Source organism: Neophocaena asiaeorientalis, unplaced genomic scaffold (genome assembly GCF_003031525.2).
Source record: "Neophocaena asiaeorientalis asiaeorientalis breed wild unplaced genomic scaffold, Neophocaena_asiaeorientalis_V1.1 scaffold35, whole genome shotgun sequence".
NCBI classification, from domain to species: domain Eukaryota; kingdom Metazoa; phylum Chordata; class Mammalia; order Artiodactyla; family Phocoenidae; genus Neophocaena; species Neophocaena asiaeorientalis.
In genome coordinates, this window is record NW_020172984.1 from 812,082 (window position 1) to 825,386 (window position 13,305).

The following is a 13,305-nucleotide window of genomic DNA, read 5'->3' on the forward strand; positions in this document are numbered from 1 at the left end:
GCCAGAACATAACAGGAATTCAATGAACCTTTATTGAATGAAGAAATAAATAAATGATGGTCATCCAGGTTGCTATCACTCTTTTGCTACTAAAACAAATGCTGCAATGACCAATATTATGTACAGATCATTCTGTTTGTGGGTGAGTACATCTGTAGGACAAATACCTAGAAGAGGAATTGCTGGGCCAAGGGACGTGAACGGTTGTAATTTTGATAAATATTCCCTGGAAGTTTTAGCGGTTACAAAATCTACCATAATCCATTTTATATTGAGCAAATCACATGGTTAGTTGTATGGTACCCCACAGTGACTCGGGTTTTTAACTGGATGGAAAGAATAACCCAGAAAGAAGTAGCCCAAGGAATTCAAGAAGTTCGTTAGACATTAACATGAGCTACTGTCCCCATCAGAAGTGCTAGTGGGGGCTTCCCTGGTGGCGCAGTGGTTGAGAGTCCGCCTGCCGATGCAGGGGACACGGGTTCATGCCCCGGTCCGGGAGGATCCCACATGCTGCGGAATCATGGTATCCTGGCCACACTGCATTCATCACACTTAATAACTGCTTGAAGGCATGGACTGAGAGCCCAGGTCCTGTAGCTTGGATTATTTCTGATGTTGGAAGACTTTATAGCAGGGGGCATCTTCCTGGTTATTCAGCATACCCACGGAGGGCCTATGCTTCTTTCAGGTGGATTCTGAGATGCCCTGGCCAAAAATCTGCTTGGACTGTCCCATGGCTGCCAAATGGCATGACCCCTGGTGATGTCATTTACATTGTGGTCAATATGAATGGACCAGTACACAGGCTGGGCAGCTGTGTGCCGTGACCCTGGCACTCTACAGCACTATACTAGAGCCAGGACTTGAAATGGCTCCCGGGTTCCTCATATCTCACCAAGCCCATGCTGAAACAGTCCCAGCTCTGCAACAGTAGCCTGCCATGTATGGACAGTCAGACATTTGTGTCTGAGAGTAGGTCCACACTTTTCGCAGATGACTTGGAAGGATTTGTAAACAGGAACTTCACCCCAGCCATCACTACTGGGCCTCACCTGCCTAAAACAAATGGTGACACAGGCCAGTAGGAGATCCCTGATGGAGGGATTTGGCCTCTGAAGCCCTCAAGCCTCCCCTTCCCTGCTCAATACTTCCCTCCAGGGTCAAGGGCAGGAGCTGCCCCATGGCACTGCTCCGTAGACAAGGTCTCAAGATGGGCCCCATAGGCTCTATCCATACCTGAAGGTCACAAGAGCTAGATGAACCAGGGACCACACCTGCTGGTTCTTGGTGACCTGGCTCCTCTAGGGCCTTCTGAATTTGATTTAAGTTTCACCTCATGAAGACTCGGGGCCCCTGCAAATGCTAAAGTGGAACCACACTGTTTCCTGAACATCCAGGAAAAGCTTTGGGAAAGGAGTGCCCGTGTTTTTCAAAGTGTACATCAACCTTTTTGCATCCACCTGATTGGCAAAAATTGCAGTGTAATACATGTGGAGCAACTGGGACTCTCATATACAGCTGGTGGGAGTGTTAATATCGATAGATGCAACCACTTTAGAGAGCAACTCGGCCAACACCTAGTAAAACTGAAGACACGTATAATACCCTTTAAGATGGCAATTCCACTCCAAAACATATAAGCCCGAGAGAAACGTGTGCACATGAAGACCTGTGTCATAATGTTTATTAGCAATGGTGAGAACTGGACACAACTTAAATGACCATCAACTAGAGAATGAATAAATAAATTTTAGTTTAGTGCCACAGTGGAATACAATACAGCCATGAAAATGGATGCACTAGACCTCCATGTATCAATATAGCTAAAATCTCAAAAAAGAGTGATTAGCAAAAATAAAAGCAAGTTGCAGAAGGTTGCATATGATACAAAAAAGATTAAAAGTACGCACATAATGCTATATCTTGTTTAAGTATACACATATATGTATTACAAAATTTTAAAAATGTATTAGCAGGTTAAACCCCAAATTCAAGATAGTGGTTATTTTAGGGAATGGAAGAGAATGGGATGAGGGCTGGCTACACGGGCACTTTTATGACACCTGTAATATCTTATTTCTTAAGAATGTTTATTATATTATTATATGTGTGTTTATATGTCTGAGGTGTTTCACTTAAAAAAATGTTTCAAAGAGTGTCTGAATCAGAAGGGGAGCAGTATTGTGTGTGCTGGGACTGGCAACTGATCTTATGAATCGGTTCCACTGGCTTCTGAGTTAAGTACCAGGCTCTCTTAGCACCCCCCAGGGGACCGTTTGGAGACCTGTGTGAATCTCCATGTTTATTAACATCTCCAGAGTATATAATTTTCTCATAAAGCTCAATAAAGTATAACGGAAAGACTCAAGTGAATACATTAGACTGATCACGGTTCTAGAAATACAGTTGAATTCATTCATAAAAACCATCGGCTTTCGTCTCACGGCTGTTTTCCCCCAAAGAAACCAGGTTTGCATTTTTCTCTTCTTTGTCAGACATCACATGTTCACAACAACCCTACCCCAGCCAAGTGGCTCGGTAGTCACACTCATGCCTCGGGAGATTCACTAAGTGCTCCATAGAGCGGACCTCCGTGCTTGTTCACGTAGAAACCTCGGATGTTACATCCAAGAACGCTGAGGGCCCATTATGCTCTGTCCAGTGGATATGGAGGGGTCTGTGCCCTGCCCGTTGCTACCCACCTCCCCCAGCCCCAAACATCAGGGGCTGTTTGCAGCTGCAGAGCAGGGCATTTGGGAGGGAAGGGGGATTTCAAACCCCACTAGATCTGGATTCTTCTCCCTGTGCCATTTGTATGAACTTTCTGTGTAAGCATTAATGCGTGTGTGTATGTGTGTATGGGTGTGTGTGTGTGATGGCACTACTGAGGGACAGTGTTGAGGGCCTTAAGCTGGCCCGGCAGGGTTCTGACCCTGTGCCTGTGGACTGGAGCCTCACCAGGCCCCCGATGCTGCTTACTGATCTGCTGGCATTTGGAGGTGGACTTCCCAGCCTGCCTGCTGGGGCGACTAATGTACTTTGCTTAGGGTTACATTGAAGGGCATGCCATTTCTGCATCTGAAATTCTCTTATTCCTCAGTGGACTGGCTCATGCCAGCTGTGCCCAGTGGTCTGGAGGGCAACAGAGAGGCAGGGCCACCTGGTGGGCAGAGACCATGCTTAGGAAACTGGCTGTTTCCATTTTCCTAAGGAGTATAGGTGTCCACCTTCAGGACACCGTGCACCATGGTCCTGCCCATCCCTCACTGGGCTACTGGGAGGATCTAATGAGACATGTGAATAGGTGTTTTTGTGTGTGTGTGTGTGTGGTACGCGGGCCTCTCACTGCCGTGGCCCCTCCCATTGTGGAGCACAGGCTCCAGACGCGCAGGCCCAGCAGCCATGGCTCACGGGCCCAGCCACTCCGCGGCATGTGGGATCTTCCTGGACCGGGGCACGAACCCGTGTCCCCTGCATTGGCAGGCGGACCCTCAACCACTGTGCCACCAGGGAAGCCCGTGGATAGCTTTGGTAAGGGTAAAAATCTCAATCCACGTGGTCTTTTATCTTTAATAAGATAGTAACCTCATTCCCCTGATTGGGGTACAAGTTGGGATTCCCAGGGAGCTTTCTTCTCTTAGGCATCTCCTTGGTTCCTGCTGTCACAGATCCACTCAATGAAATCGTGCCCTGCCCCCCACACCCGAGCCAAAACTGACTTCACACCACGGCCCCAAGCACGCCCAGTGCTTTTCCACACTGTTGCTCATACAGTTCCTTTGACTGCAATGTCCTACTGCCGCCCACTGAAATCCTATCTGCTCCCTGAGGCTCGTTTCAGATATCATCTCCTCCCTGAAGCTTCTTCTGATTTCACCCATACTGATGTGGTGTCCCTGCCCTGTCCCTCTCCCTGGAACCACACGGGCAGGGCCCACGCCCGCTTCCCTGGTGCCTCCCTCCAGCGCCCACCACAGGACCCGCCACACAGCACGTCCTCAGGCAGTGTTAAACTGCGTGAAGCAGACGAGGCCCAGAAGAGCTGTCCGTGTTCCTGGGGAGAGCGAGACCCTTACCTTGGGAGTGAACATGTGCAGGATGCCGTCGACGGCCCCCCGCAGCAGCAGCCCCCGGACCAGGAAGCAGGCCAGCACCACGTAGGGAAAGAGGGAGCTGAAATACATCACCTGCAGAGAGGACAGGGACCCACTGTGGGCCAGAGCCCCTCCTGCAGCTGGCATCCGCCTCCCTGCTCGCAGCTGGGGTACACGCGCCTCCTCTGATGGCAGCAGAAAGCAGAGCCCCGGGACCCCTGGGCACGGGGCCAAACTTACTGCACGTCTGGCATCGAGCCAAGGCAGAAGCAGCCACACAGACAAGCTGGAGTCAGCATGGCTGTGCCTGAGGCTTGTTTTCTCCTTTCAAGGGCTGGTGGGGCTGGGCTCGCAGCCTCCGCGTCCCCAAGGGCCCCCAAGGGGGCGAGGAGCCCTTTTCTCTCCCCTCTTCATTTTCTCATACCTCATGCCTGCTTTTCTGTCCCGGACTCCAGTGGACCCCCTAAGGATCTCCCCTGTCCTTAGAGCTCCTTTGACAGAAGGCATCCAGGAGGTTATAGGCACGGCTCCCAAGCAAAAGCATCAGAAGAAGGTCCTGCCTCTTGTGATTATAAATTAAATGCTACTTTCTAGCACATGCATTTCTTGAACATTTCTATATCTCCGTGGGCCTGGCACAGAGCCTCCCACAAAGGAGATGCTTACAAAAAGTTTGCTGCACTGAAACGAACCAAGAAGGCTGCTCAGGGAGGATGGTGTAAAGGTTAAAAGCACGCAAGTCCAGAGCTAGACCACCTGAGTTCTGATCCTGACTACCATTTTCCAGCCACATGACCTCGAGCTATTTATTTAACTTCGGGGTGCCTCCATTTCCTCATATATAAAGTGGGTAAAATAACTCCTAAGATTGTTGTGGCCCAAATGCGCTCACACATGTGGCAGTGCCTGATCGGTGCCACGAAGTGCCAGCTACTATTTTGGTCTTTGGAGACAGAAGAAGTGGTGGCTGAGACCACGCCACCTCTCCAGGGCTTAGCTTCCCTGCTCATCAAATCCACCAAAGAGCCTGGAGCCTCAGACAGACAGACAGCCAAGATTCTAGTTCCAGCCCTGGGGCTGACTGGCTGCCTGATCTCAGGTGAGATATTTCCCCCCGCCTCTGGAACCTCAGTTTCTTCATCTGTAAAATGGGTGGATTGGGCTATAGGATCTCTAATATCTTTTCCAGCCCTGGCAGTCCACGAATACTGGTACACATGACAAAGAAGAAAGTACCCTTATTTGAAGGGAATCTGACCTACTGGGAGACGGTGTGTGTGGGGCTTGGCTGGTCTGCACCCTCAGAGGCCCCCAAAGCCCCCTTCACTCACAGCACCCACCCGTTCACAGAGCTCATTAGTTGTAGATACATTGAGCTGTTGGTTTTCACCAAAAATTGCTGAGCAGGCTCTTCTAGGGCTCTTGCTAGGGAACCTGAGGGGCTAGGGTCTAGCCGAATGTCCTAGCTCAGTACTCCTGGTTTTCCTTCTCTTTAAAGTCTGTGGGAGCAACCCGGAGTTATGTGAGCACGGAGGCAGCTGGGGTCAAGGCAGTGATTTTCCACAAGCCCATCCCTGGCGGGCTGTCCACAGGGAACAGTACTGTGGCTATGATGCTCCCATCACCTCCTCAGAGGCCTGTGTCCTCATCCTGAGCCATCCAGAGGCCAAGCCCACCCAAAGAACCCTGCAGGGGCGACCCAGAGTTCTCCACCCCTGCCTTCCACACTTTTCTGCGGCACCCCCTCCCCCGTGTAAGTGTGGGTACCCCCCGCAACCGCTCACCTTCCCCGAGGACTGGATGCCCTTGACGACAGCCATGCCCACGATGCTCCAGGCCACGAGGAGGCACAGGGTCATCTTCCAGTTGAGGCCCCCACTCTCTGAGATGGAGTTGGAGATGTCCAATGCCTCTCGGTACCAGAAGTAGGTAGTGGCCGAGCTCTTCTCACACTCTGGCTCCACCACTGAAACGGCAGCAAAGGCCACAGGGCCTCGGTGGAGCGGCCTGTGGGACCACCTCCTCCACTTGACCCTCACCCAGGGCAGCTGAGCATGGGCAGCAGGGAAGAATGATATCGTTCTGGGTTAGCCAGGATCTGGCAGACCCTGAGGACTCCTGGGCTCTCAAGGGGCCTGGGAGGCTTCAGGATATACTGATCTGACCGAATTCCCACTCATGGCATCCCCCTGCCCACATCCATTCATGGAGGGCAGGAAGGATTAGGCAGAACTGGCCTCAAGTTCCTTGGGAACAGTTCTGAGCAAGGAGCTGGAGACCTGCATTCTCATCCTTGATCCCTGGTTAAATCAGTGGCGTGACCATGGGAAAGTTGTTTCTGGGCCTCAGTTTACCCATCTGTGGGTGGGATAAGTCAGCCAGCCCTTTAGGGGACTGGCATGCAAATTAAGGTTGTTTCCAGATAGGATGGTATTAGAGTAACATAGGGTAGTTAATAATAACTAAACGAAAGTCACAATCTCTGGAGTTATACCTACGCTCACTATTTCATTCAATCCCTGTAAGAACTCTGTGGGATAGGCCGGCAAGAGATCATCAGAAGGGGATATGAGGATCAGAGAGGGTAGGTGGCTTATCCAAGGTGGCACAGCAAGTCAATGAAATCCCAAATCTGTGCCTTAGCCTCTTAGGCTCCTTCGACTCCTTCCTGGGACAGAGCTGGCTGGAATCCCCAGGTGGGTTCCTCAGAAGAACCATACTTGCCTGCCGCGGTCCCATTCCTGGCGACAGGGCACTCACTCCAGGGCAGCGGGTACTGGAAAGACTTGAAGAAATAGAAGATGCTCCACCCGATGATCACATTATAGTACAGCCCAACGAAGAGGCAGACCTGCAGATGGGGGTCCATGGGGGTCACAGAGGCTACAGGCAACTCCACCCCCACCCCCTCCCCGCGCACAGCCTTGGAGGAGGAGGAGAAGGGGTGGGATGATGGGACAGTGGCAGCTGAGGGCCTGTCCCTAAGCCTCCACTCATCTGCTATTTGGGGAATCCACAGAGGAATGTTTCAGATATTAAAGTTCTCTCCTTTAAGCAGTAAACTCTTAAAATGTTAATCCTCTCCAGTTTGAAATTCTTCTAAGATGCTTGAAGCGCTTCCCCATCATTTCCTGATGACTCAGGATTACAATTCCAGAGCTGCCCTCCACGGCTATGGAGGCATGTACAGCTACTGCCGCTACAGTAAATGGCCCCAGACTGCTGTGCTTTTTGAGGTTTTGTAAATGCTTCTTATTGGCTTCCCATGTCTTTCCTTCTCTCGGGATGCTACTTTCTCTTTGGTACTGTCAGCAGTCTGCCTCTAGAAAGACATCACTTCTCGTCCTTGGAAACACGATAACCAACCTTGGTAGAACTGTATTTAAAACAGGAGCACATGGATTCTGGCTGAGGGTTCAAGGGCTTTCTTTGAAAGCAATGTTTTTACATGCAGAGATCTTTGGATGTCAAGAGATCCCTTCTATCTCCAGGGGCCCGACTATATGATGCATCAATGACACTGCTGGGCAGTGTGAGAGCTGAGAGCCCCTTGCTTTATTAATTTCACCTAAGCCCGGGTATGCACAAGCAGACACTCCTACAGCACACCTTATGTGGAATACAGAAGGAGAGACACCCACTATCTTTACTTGGATGTTTTTAGTCCAAGGGGCAGACCACTCCCACTCAAGTGTAGACACCCCGGCCAGCCCCAGCAGAGGTTGCTGTATTCAGCCATGTCAACCTGTGTAGAGGTGATCTCTCCCAGGCGCTGAGTGAGGCAGGTTTGGACTGGCCCTGCTACCGGGGCTGACAGATCCTCAGTCCCTTCCAGAAGTGGATTCCAGTTTTTATCCCAGGTGTGAGCATGGGCACCTGTGGGCTTTGCCCTTAAGGGAGGCTCGGTTTCCTCACCTAGAGAGCTAAGCAGGGCCTCGTCTGCTGCCCCGTGGATCAGCCTGGAGCTCTCATGGAGTTCCCCATCCAGGCCAGTGGGGTCTCCCCGTCTCCCACTGTTCCAAAGCCTCACCCCTCGTGGGTCAGCCCCAGGCTCCTGAGTCCTTCTCCGGTCTGCTCATGCCACAGCAAACTGGCAAGGAGACGCCATACCCCAGGGCTGCCTTTTCTCGTGCCACCCACTTACCCAAATAAAATACTCTTTAACCCAGGAAAAAGGACGGGCCTCCCTCACAGAGAGCTGATGGGCTGGTAGGCAGAAAGGGGAATCTGAGATGGTCCACATGTCCCCAGAGAACTCTGGCGGAGATGTCCCAGGCCTTCCCTCCTTCAGAACAATCCCAAATATTAGACCATCAGAGAGTGGTGCCAACTTTCGGTTTAGGAAATATGTGGCCCTGAGACACCAGCTGGATGCAATTCTCATGATGAGAGTCTCCCTCCCTGCCCTCACCCCCGCCCAGGACTCTGGTCTGTAAACCCTGTGCCCAGGAGCAGCCCCTCTGCCTCCTGGCTAGTGCCCGCCACCAGCCCCCGACTCACTATGCAGCTGGAGAAGCCGATGCCGCCCAGGCGGGGGCACACATAGTGCCACACGCCGATGCTGCCGCGGCGGATCCTCTGGCCCACAGCCAGCTCCAGGAAGAAGAGCGGGATCCCAATGATGATCAGCAGCACCAGGTAGGGCACCAGGTAGGCACCTGGGGAGGAGGGAGGGATGTCGGAGGGTGTCTGGAGCACAGCAGCAGGGTAAGGGAGGGCAGCCAGGTCCCATAGCCAGGTCCCATAGCATTGGCCACATCTCCAATCATCCTCAAACCGTCACCAGTCCCTGTGCTCCTCCAGGAACGGTCTGGCTCACACGTGCGACCTACCACACGCTGGCCGCCCAGACCTCCTTCTAGCCCTTGGCTCTCCTGACCCGAAACACTAAAGGAGGATCCAGATGTATGGCAATGCCTCCCACTCACGAGGCTAGACTCAGAGACAGACACAGCCACCTCCTGACGTATTCTGTGGACACCTGTCGCCCCAACATGTGCCCAAACTGCCAATGAGTCCAGGGGGTCTGGCATCTCCGGGGCGCACGAGCCGGCACTTGGCAACAGTCAGCTGTTAGCTACTCTGTACCAGGTGCGTGCAGTGGGGATATCAGGGCAACAGAAGGCACAGACGCTATCCCAAGAGAGCTGCGGGACCTTCAGGTTCACACGAGCCATGTCAGTGTATGCACACACGGCCAACTGAGCACGTGTGTCCTGAGGGAGGGGTGTGAGTTCCATGGAGCTAATCAGGAGAGGCTTCCAGGTGAGCCACCTCCCACACCTCATATAACAGCATCTAATACATTAAACACACAGGTGCACAGGGTCACGTGCACACATAAATTCCACTTGTCACTAACAACCTGCTGTATCACGATCCTAAAAGGAGGAGTGCCTGAAGGACCCCTGGCTCTGTCTTTTAACCTAGTTCTGTCTCTTGGTCTCTGGCTCAGGGATGCAGAAGAGGAGAGAAGTGATCTGCAGGAAAGGACAGGGACACATCTCCCTGCACGTCTTGCCCGACCTGAGGACTTGCGGGTGAAATACAAAACCCGGGAGGCTGTGTGACATGTCTATACATGTCTCGCTTCTTGCAAACCCCAAGGTTATTCCTGGGCCTTGAAAGACCATCTCGATCTCAACCTGTTGAGATGCACACTGAGTAGGGGTTAAGATCCAGACCATGGAGCCAGACCTCCTGGGCCTGAATCTTGGCTCTGCCACTTACTAGCTGTGTGACTTTGGGCAAATTGCTTGATCTCTCTGTGCCACTGTTCTGCCATCTATGTAAAGAGGATGAAAATATTAAGTAGAACCATATGAAATTGCTGATATTTGATCATTTTTGACTTATGAAAATGGCCATTTCATATGCTTCAACTGTATACCTACTGCACAGGGCTGCTGTGAGGATTAAATGAGTGACTTACCCATAGTAAGCACCTGATGACCATTTGCCTCCTTCTCATAAAAATAAAGAGAAAAAAAAAGGAAACTGAGAGGATACAGAATAAACTGTCAACATCTGGCAGAGCTAGGCAGAGTTCCAGAGTTTCCATCCAAAATTAAGTAATTTTGACTGGATCACCCAGGGTTCAAAGCCAGAGTTTTGACTCTCAGACCAATCATCTCCTTCCTGTGATAATTTGCCTCCTTCCAAAATACATTTAAGACGACTTACTATAAAAACGGTAAAATACTGGAGAGTTAAAGGTAGAGATAAAGAGGGATTCCAGGAGTCAGAAAGGATGGGAAAATGAAGGTAGGAACATGGGATGGGGAGCTCAGAGTCCTGAGACCCGACAACGCTTTTCTTCCAGGGGTTGTTCGTGATGTCTGGTGCCGTGGCAACTGTCTGGTGACACTGGAAACTAACAGACTTTGGCAAGAACGCTGCCCGGGGGAGCGGCGGCACGGGCAGAATGTGTAGTGGGGAGAAGGACTCTGTGATTCAGCATCAGTGCTCAGGCAGACTGATTATCTCGGCCACAAAGGACAAGGTTGCAGGTTGCCAGCCAGAGTCCCCAAATGTAACGTGTCCTCCAAAGTGGTTTCGGGTACTCTGAGCTCTTAACATCTCACGGCACTTAAGGGAACCACACACTTCCATTTGTATCTTTGCTTTGGGCTGGTCTTATATCAACTCAGCGACCTGGGCCTGGCCATGCCATACAGACTGAAAGCTCTGATTGGCAATTATTTATTGGGGGAGAAAAAAAAGATCCTTCAAAGCAAAGAGAGCATAGGGGGAATAGACTGTGCCCTGGTGGCAAGATGGAAGTTTCTGGCCTAAGTCAGGCGGGCATTCTCACTCCCTGCCCTTGACTAGAAACTGCAAAGGAGGGGAAGCCTCCAGCCAGACTCTGCTTTCTGGACCAGGGAGGGTGTCCCAGAGAGGAAGGAGGGTCCCTGAATAGGGCTCCATCACTGGGAGGAGAGTCCCACGGGGCAGCGAGGGAGGCAGCAGGGTTAAAATGCCTGCAAAGCGGCAGCCACACCTTCAGGCTGGAGTGTGGCAGTCCCAGGGCACAGGGACTCAGGGGCATGAAAGCTCTCTTCTGACTCAAATCACTTTCCCAGGACCAGAGGTCTGAGCTTGGAAGCGTCATTGTTTTCAGTCCATTGGGTTTTGCCTTGCTTATTTTTGGTTAGTTTCCCCCCGGTTTCAAAGCAAGTTGCCTTTGGAACTTTCTAGCCTGCATTCAGGTGCTGGGGGATAAGGCCTGTGGGCTTCTACCCTCCCTGGGAGCTAGAAGTATTGAGTAGAAGGGGTTTGATGCCACGGGCAGGATCCTCTGGGGGGACTGAAACTCAGGGGGCAGCGTGAAGACCCTTCCTACCTGGGAGGCTGCAGGTATAGTGATTAAGTGCTCAGGCTCTGGGGCCAAGCTGTCCAGGTTTCAATCCTGACTTTATCACTAGCTGTGTGACTTGAGCAAGTGATCTAACCTCTCTGTGCCTGTTTTGCAGTTTCTAAAGTGAGGATGAGAATAGCTCTTCCTCACATAGGCTTTTTGGGAGGATATGATGGTTAAACCATATGAAATTGGTGCTTTGGCTGTTCCAAGACACTCACATATCAGCAGTCTCATGTATTTCAGCCTAATATCCAGGAAGTGCTCACAACAGTGCCCAGCAGTAATACGCATTTAGTAACAATGGCCAAGAGTTACTGTGTCGGATACAGCGGTAAGCATTCTACATGTAAAGCTCATTTAATTCTCGCAACTATCCTGGGAGGCAGGAACTACTATTATTCCCATTTTACAAACACAGAACAGCAAGGCACAGAGAAATTAAGCAACTTGCACAGGGTCCCTGGGATTTGAACCCAAGCTGACTTGAACAACTTGCACTGGGATTTGAACCCAGGCTGTCTAGGGCCAAGTCCACATTCTTATCATCATGCCTGCAGCCTCTTGAGAGCTGTTAGCCATTAGCTCTTCCTGGGGAGTCTCACTCGAGTTCTGAGCTCCAACCTACGAGGGCTCTGGTTCTGCCTCACAAAGAGGTGTTTCTTTTCACCCCTCAGCCCGGCCCATTTGCAGGGCACCCCCAGGACAAGCAGGGCTGCCTCTTACCTCCTCCATTTTTCTGGCACAGGTAGGGGAACCTCCAGATGTTGCCAAGGCCCACAGAGAAGCCGATCTGGGCCAAGATGTACTGCAGCTTGCTGTTCCAGGCCGGCCGGTCCTCCACATCCGCCACCTTCTGCTTGCCGGCTGCTTCTCCGGCCACATTCAGGATGCTCTGTTTATAGTCCACAGGCTCCTCAAGGGCCAGCAGGTCGGCCACCGACTCCGTGACATGCTCACTACTGTGCTCGCGCTGGGTCACCTTGCTGTTCTTCGGCATTGGGCCACCTGGGCGACGCAGCCCTGCTCCCCAGCACGCAGAGAAGGTGGGACTCGGCCGCTGTCAGCTCCTTCTCATCCAGGGACCTCTGAAACCAGATGAGCAGGAGAGGATTAGCTGACCACGCCAGAGAGGTGGGGAGCCCAAGTGGACACGACCCAATCAATTCATCAACTCCCCGTCATTCACTCAGAGGCTGCTCAGTGGCCTCGAACATCGAGCTCGCTTTCCTCCCCATTGAGGTGCCCGCTGAGGAGCTCGAGGTCTGCACACTCAGTTTCCCCACTGGCCTTCTTACCTGAGCATCATCAGAAAGGCAAGCCTAATGGGACGAAAGAAGCAACGCCATACACCAAACCCAAATAAAGGGTCGTCCACGACAACACTGACCCCTTTCATAACCACAGACCCTAGAATGTTCAAGAACATCTGAAGGGCTCCACGGCCTTCCCCGCCCAGGGCAGCACAGGGTATAGCCAAGTCCTAGCCCTCTTGTGTTTTATGTAGTCAAACCACCTGGTGGGACCCAGGAAGCCAGCGCCTGCATTCAAAATGCAGTTTGGGGGCCAGTGGCATCATGGGAACTTGTCAGAAACACAGACTCTCAGGCCTACCCCAGACCTACTGAATCATTCTCTGTATTTCTACAAAACCTTTGGTGATTCAGAGGGACATTAATGCTTGGGGAAAAAAAGCCTAGAGCTCTTACCATGGAGCCCCTGGACACCAGCATCCCAGGCAGGAGCACCAGCCGGGCTCAGCTAAGGATTCTGGCAGCAGGGCCCTAGAGATGTTTGCTCAGTGCCAACAAATCCTGGGTCATCACTCAGCAGTGACATTATCTGAAGGCC

General features: G+C 51.8%; 1 protein-coding gene across 2 annotated transcripts in view; it reads right to left on the minus strand.

Moving 5' to 3' along the window:
* The window catches only part of SLC6A17 (solute carrier family 6 member 17), a 31,363-nt gene extending 18,909 nt beyond the window's left edge, over positions 1–12,454 (minus strand). For both annotated transcript variants that reach the window (XM_024742117.1, XM_024742116.1), the window contains exons 1-5: positions 12,181–12,454; positions 8,598–8,755; positions 6,822–6,948; positions 5,882–6,063; positions 4,080–4,190 (exon numbers count right to left, since the gene is read on the minus strand). In XM_024742117.1, the coding sequence (XP_024597885.1) occupies positions 4,080–4,190; positions 5,882–6,063; positions 6,822–6,948; positions 8,598–8,755; positions 12,181–12,454 (852 nt within the window). The remainder of the gene's footprint in view (positions 1–4,079; positions 4,191–5,881; positions 6,064–6,821; positions 6,949–8,597; positions 8,756–12,180) is intronic.
* Positions 12,455–13,305: the final 851 nt, after the last annotated feature.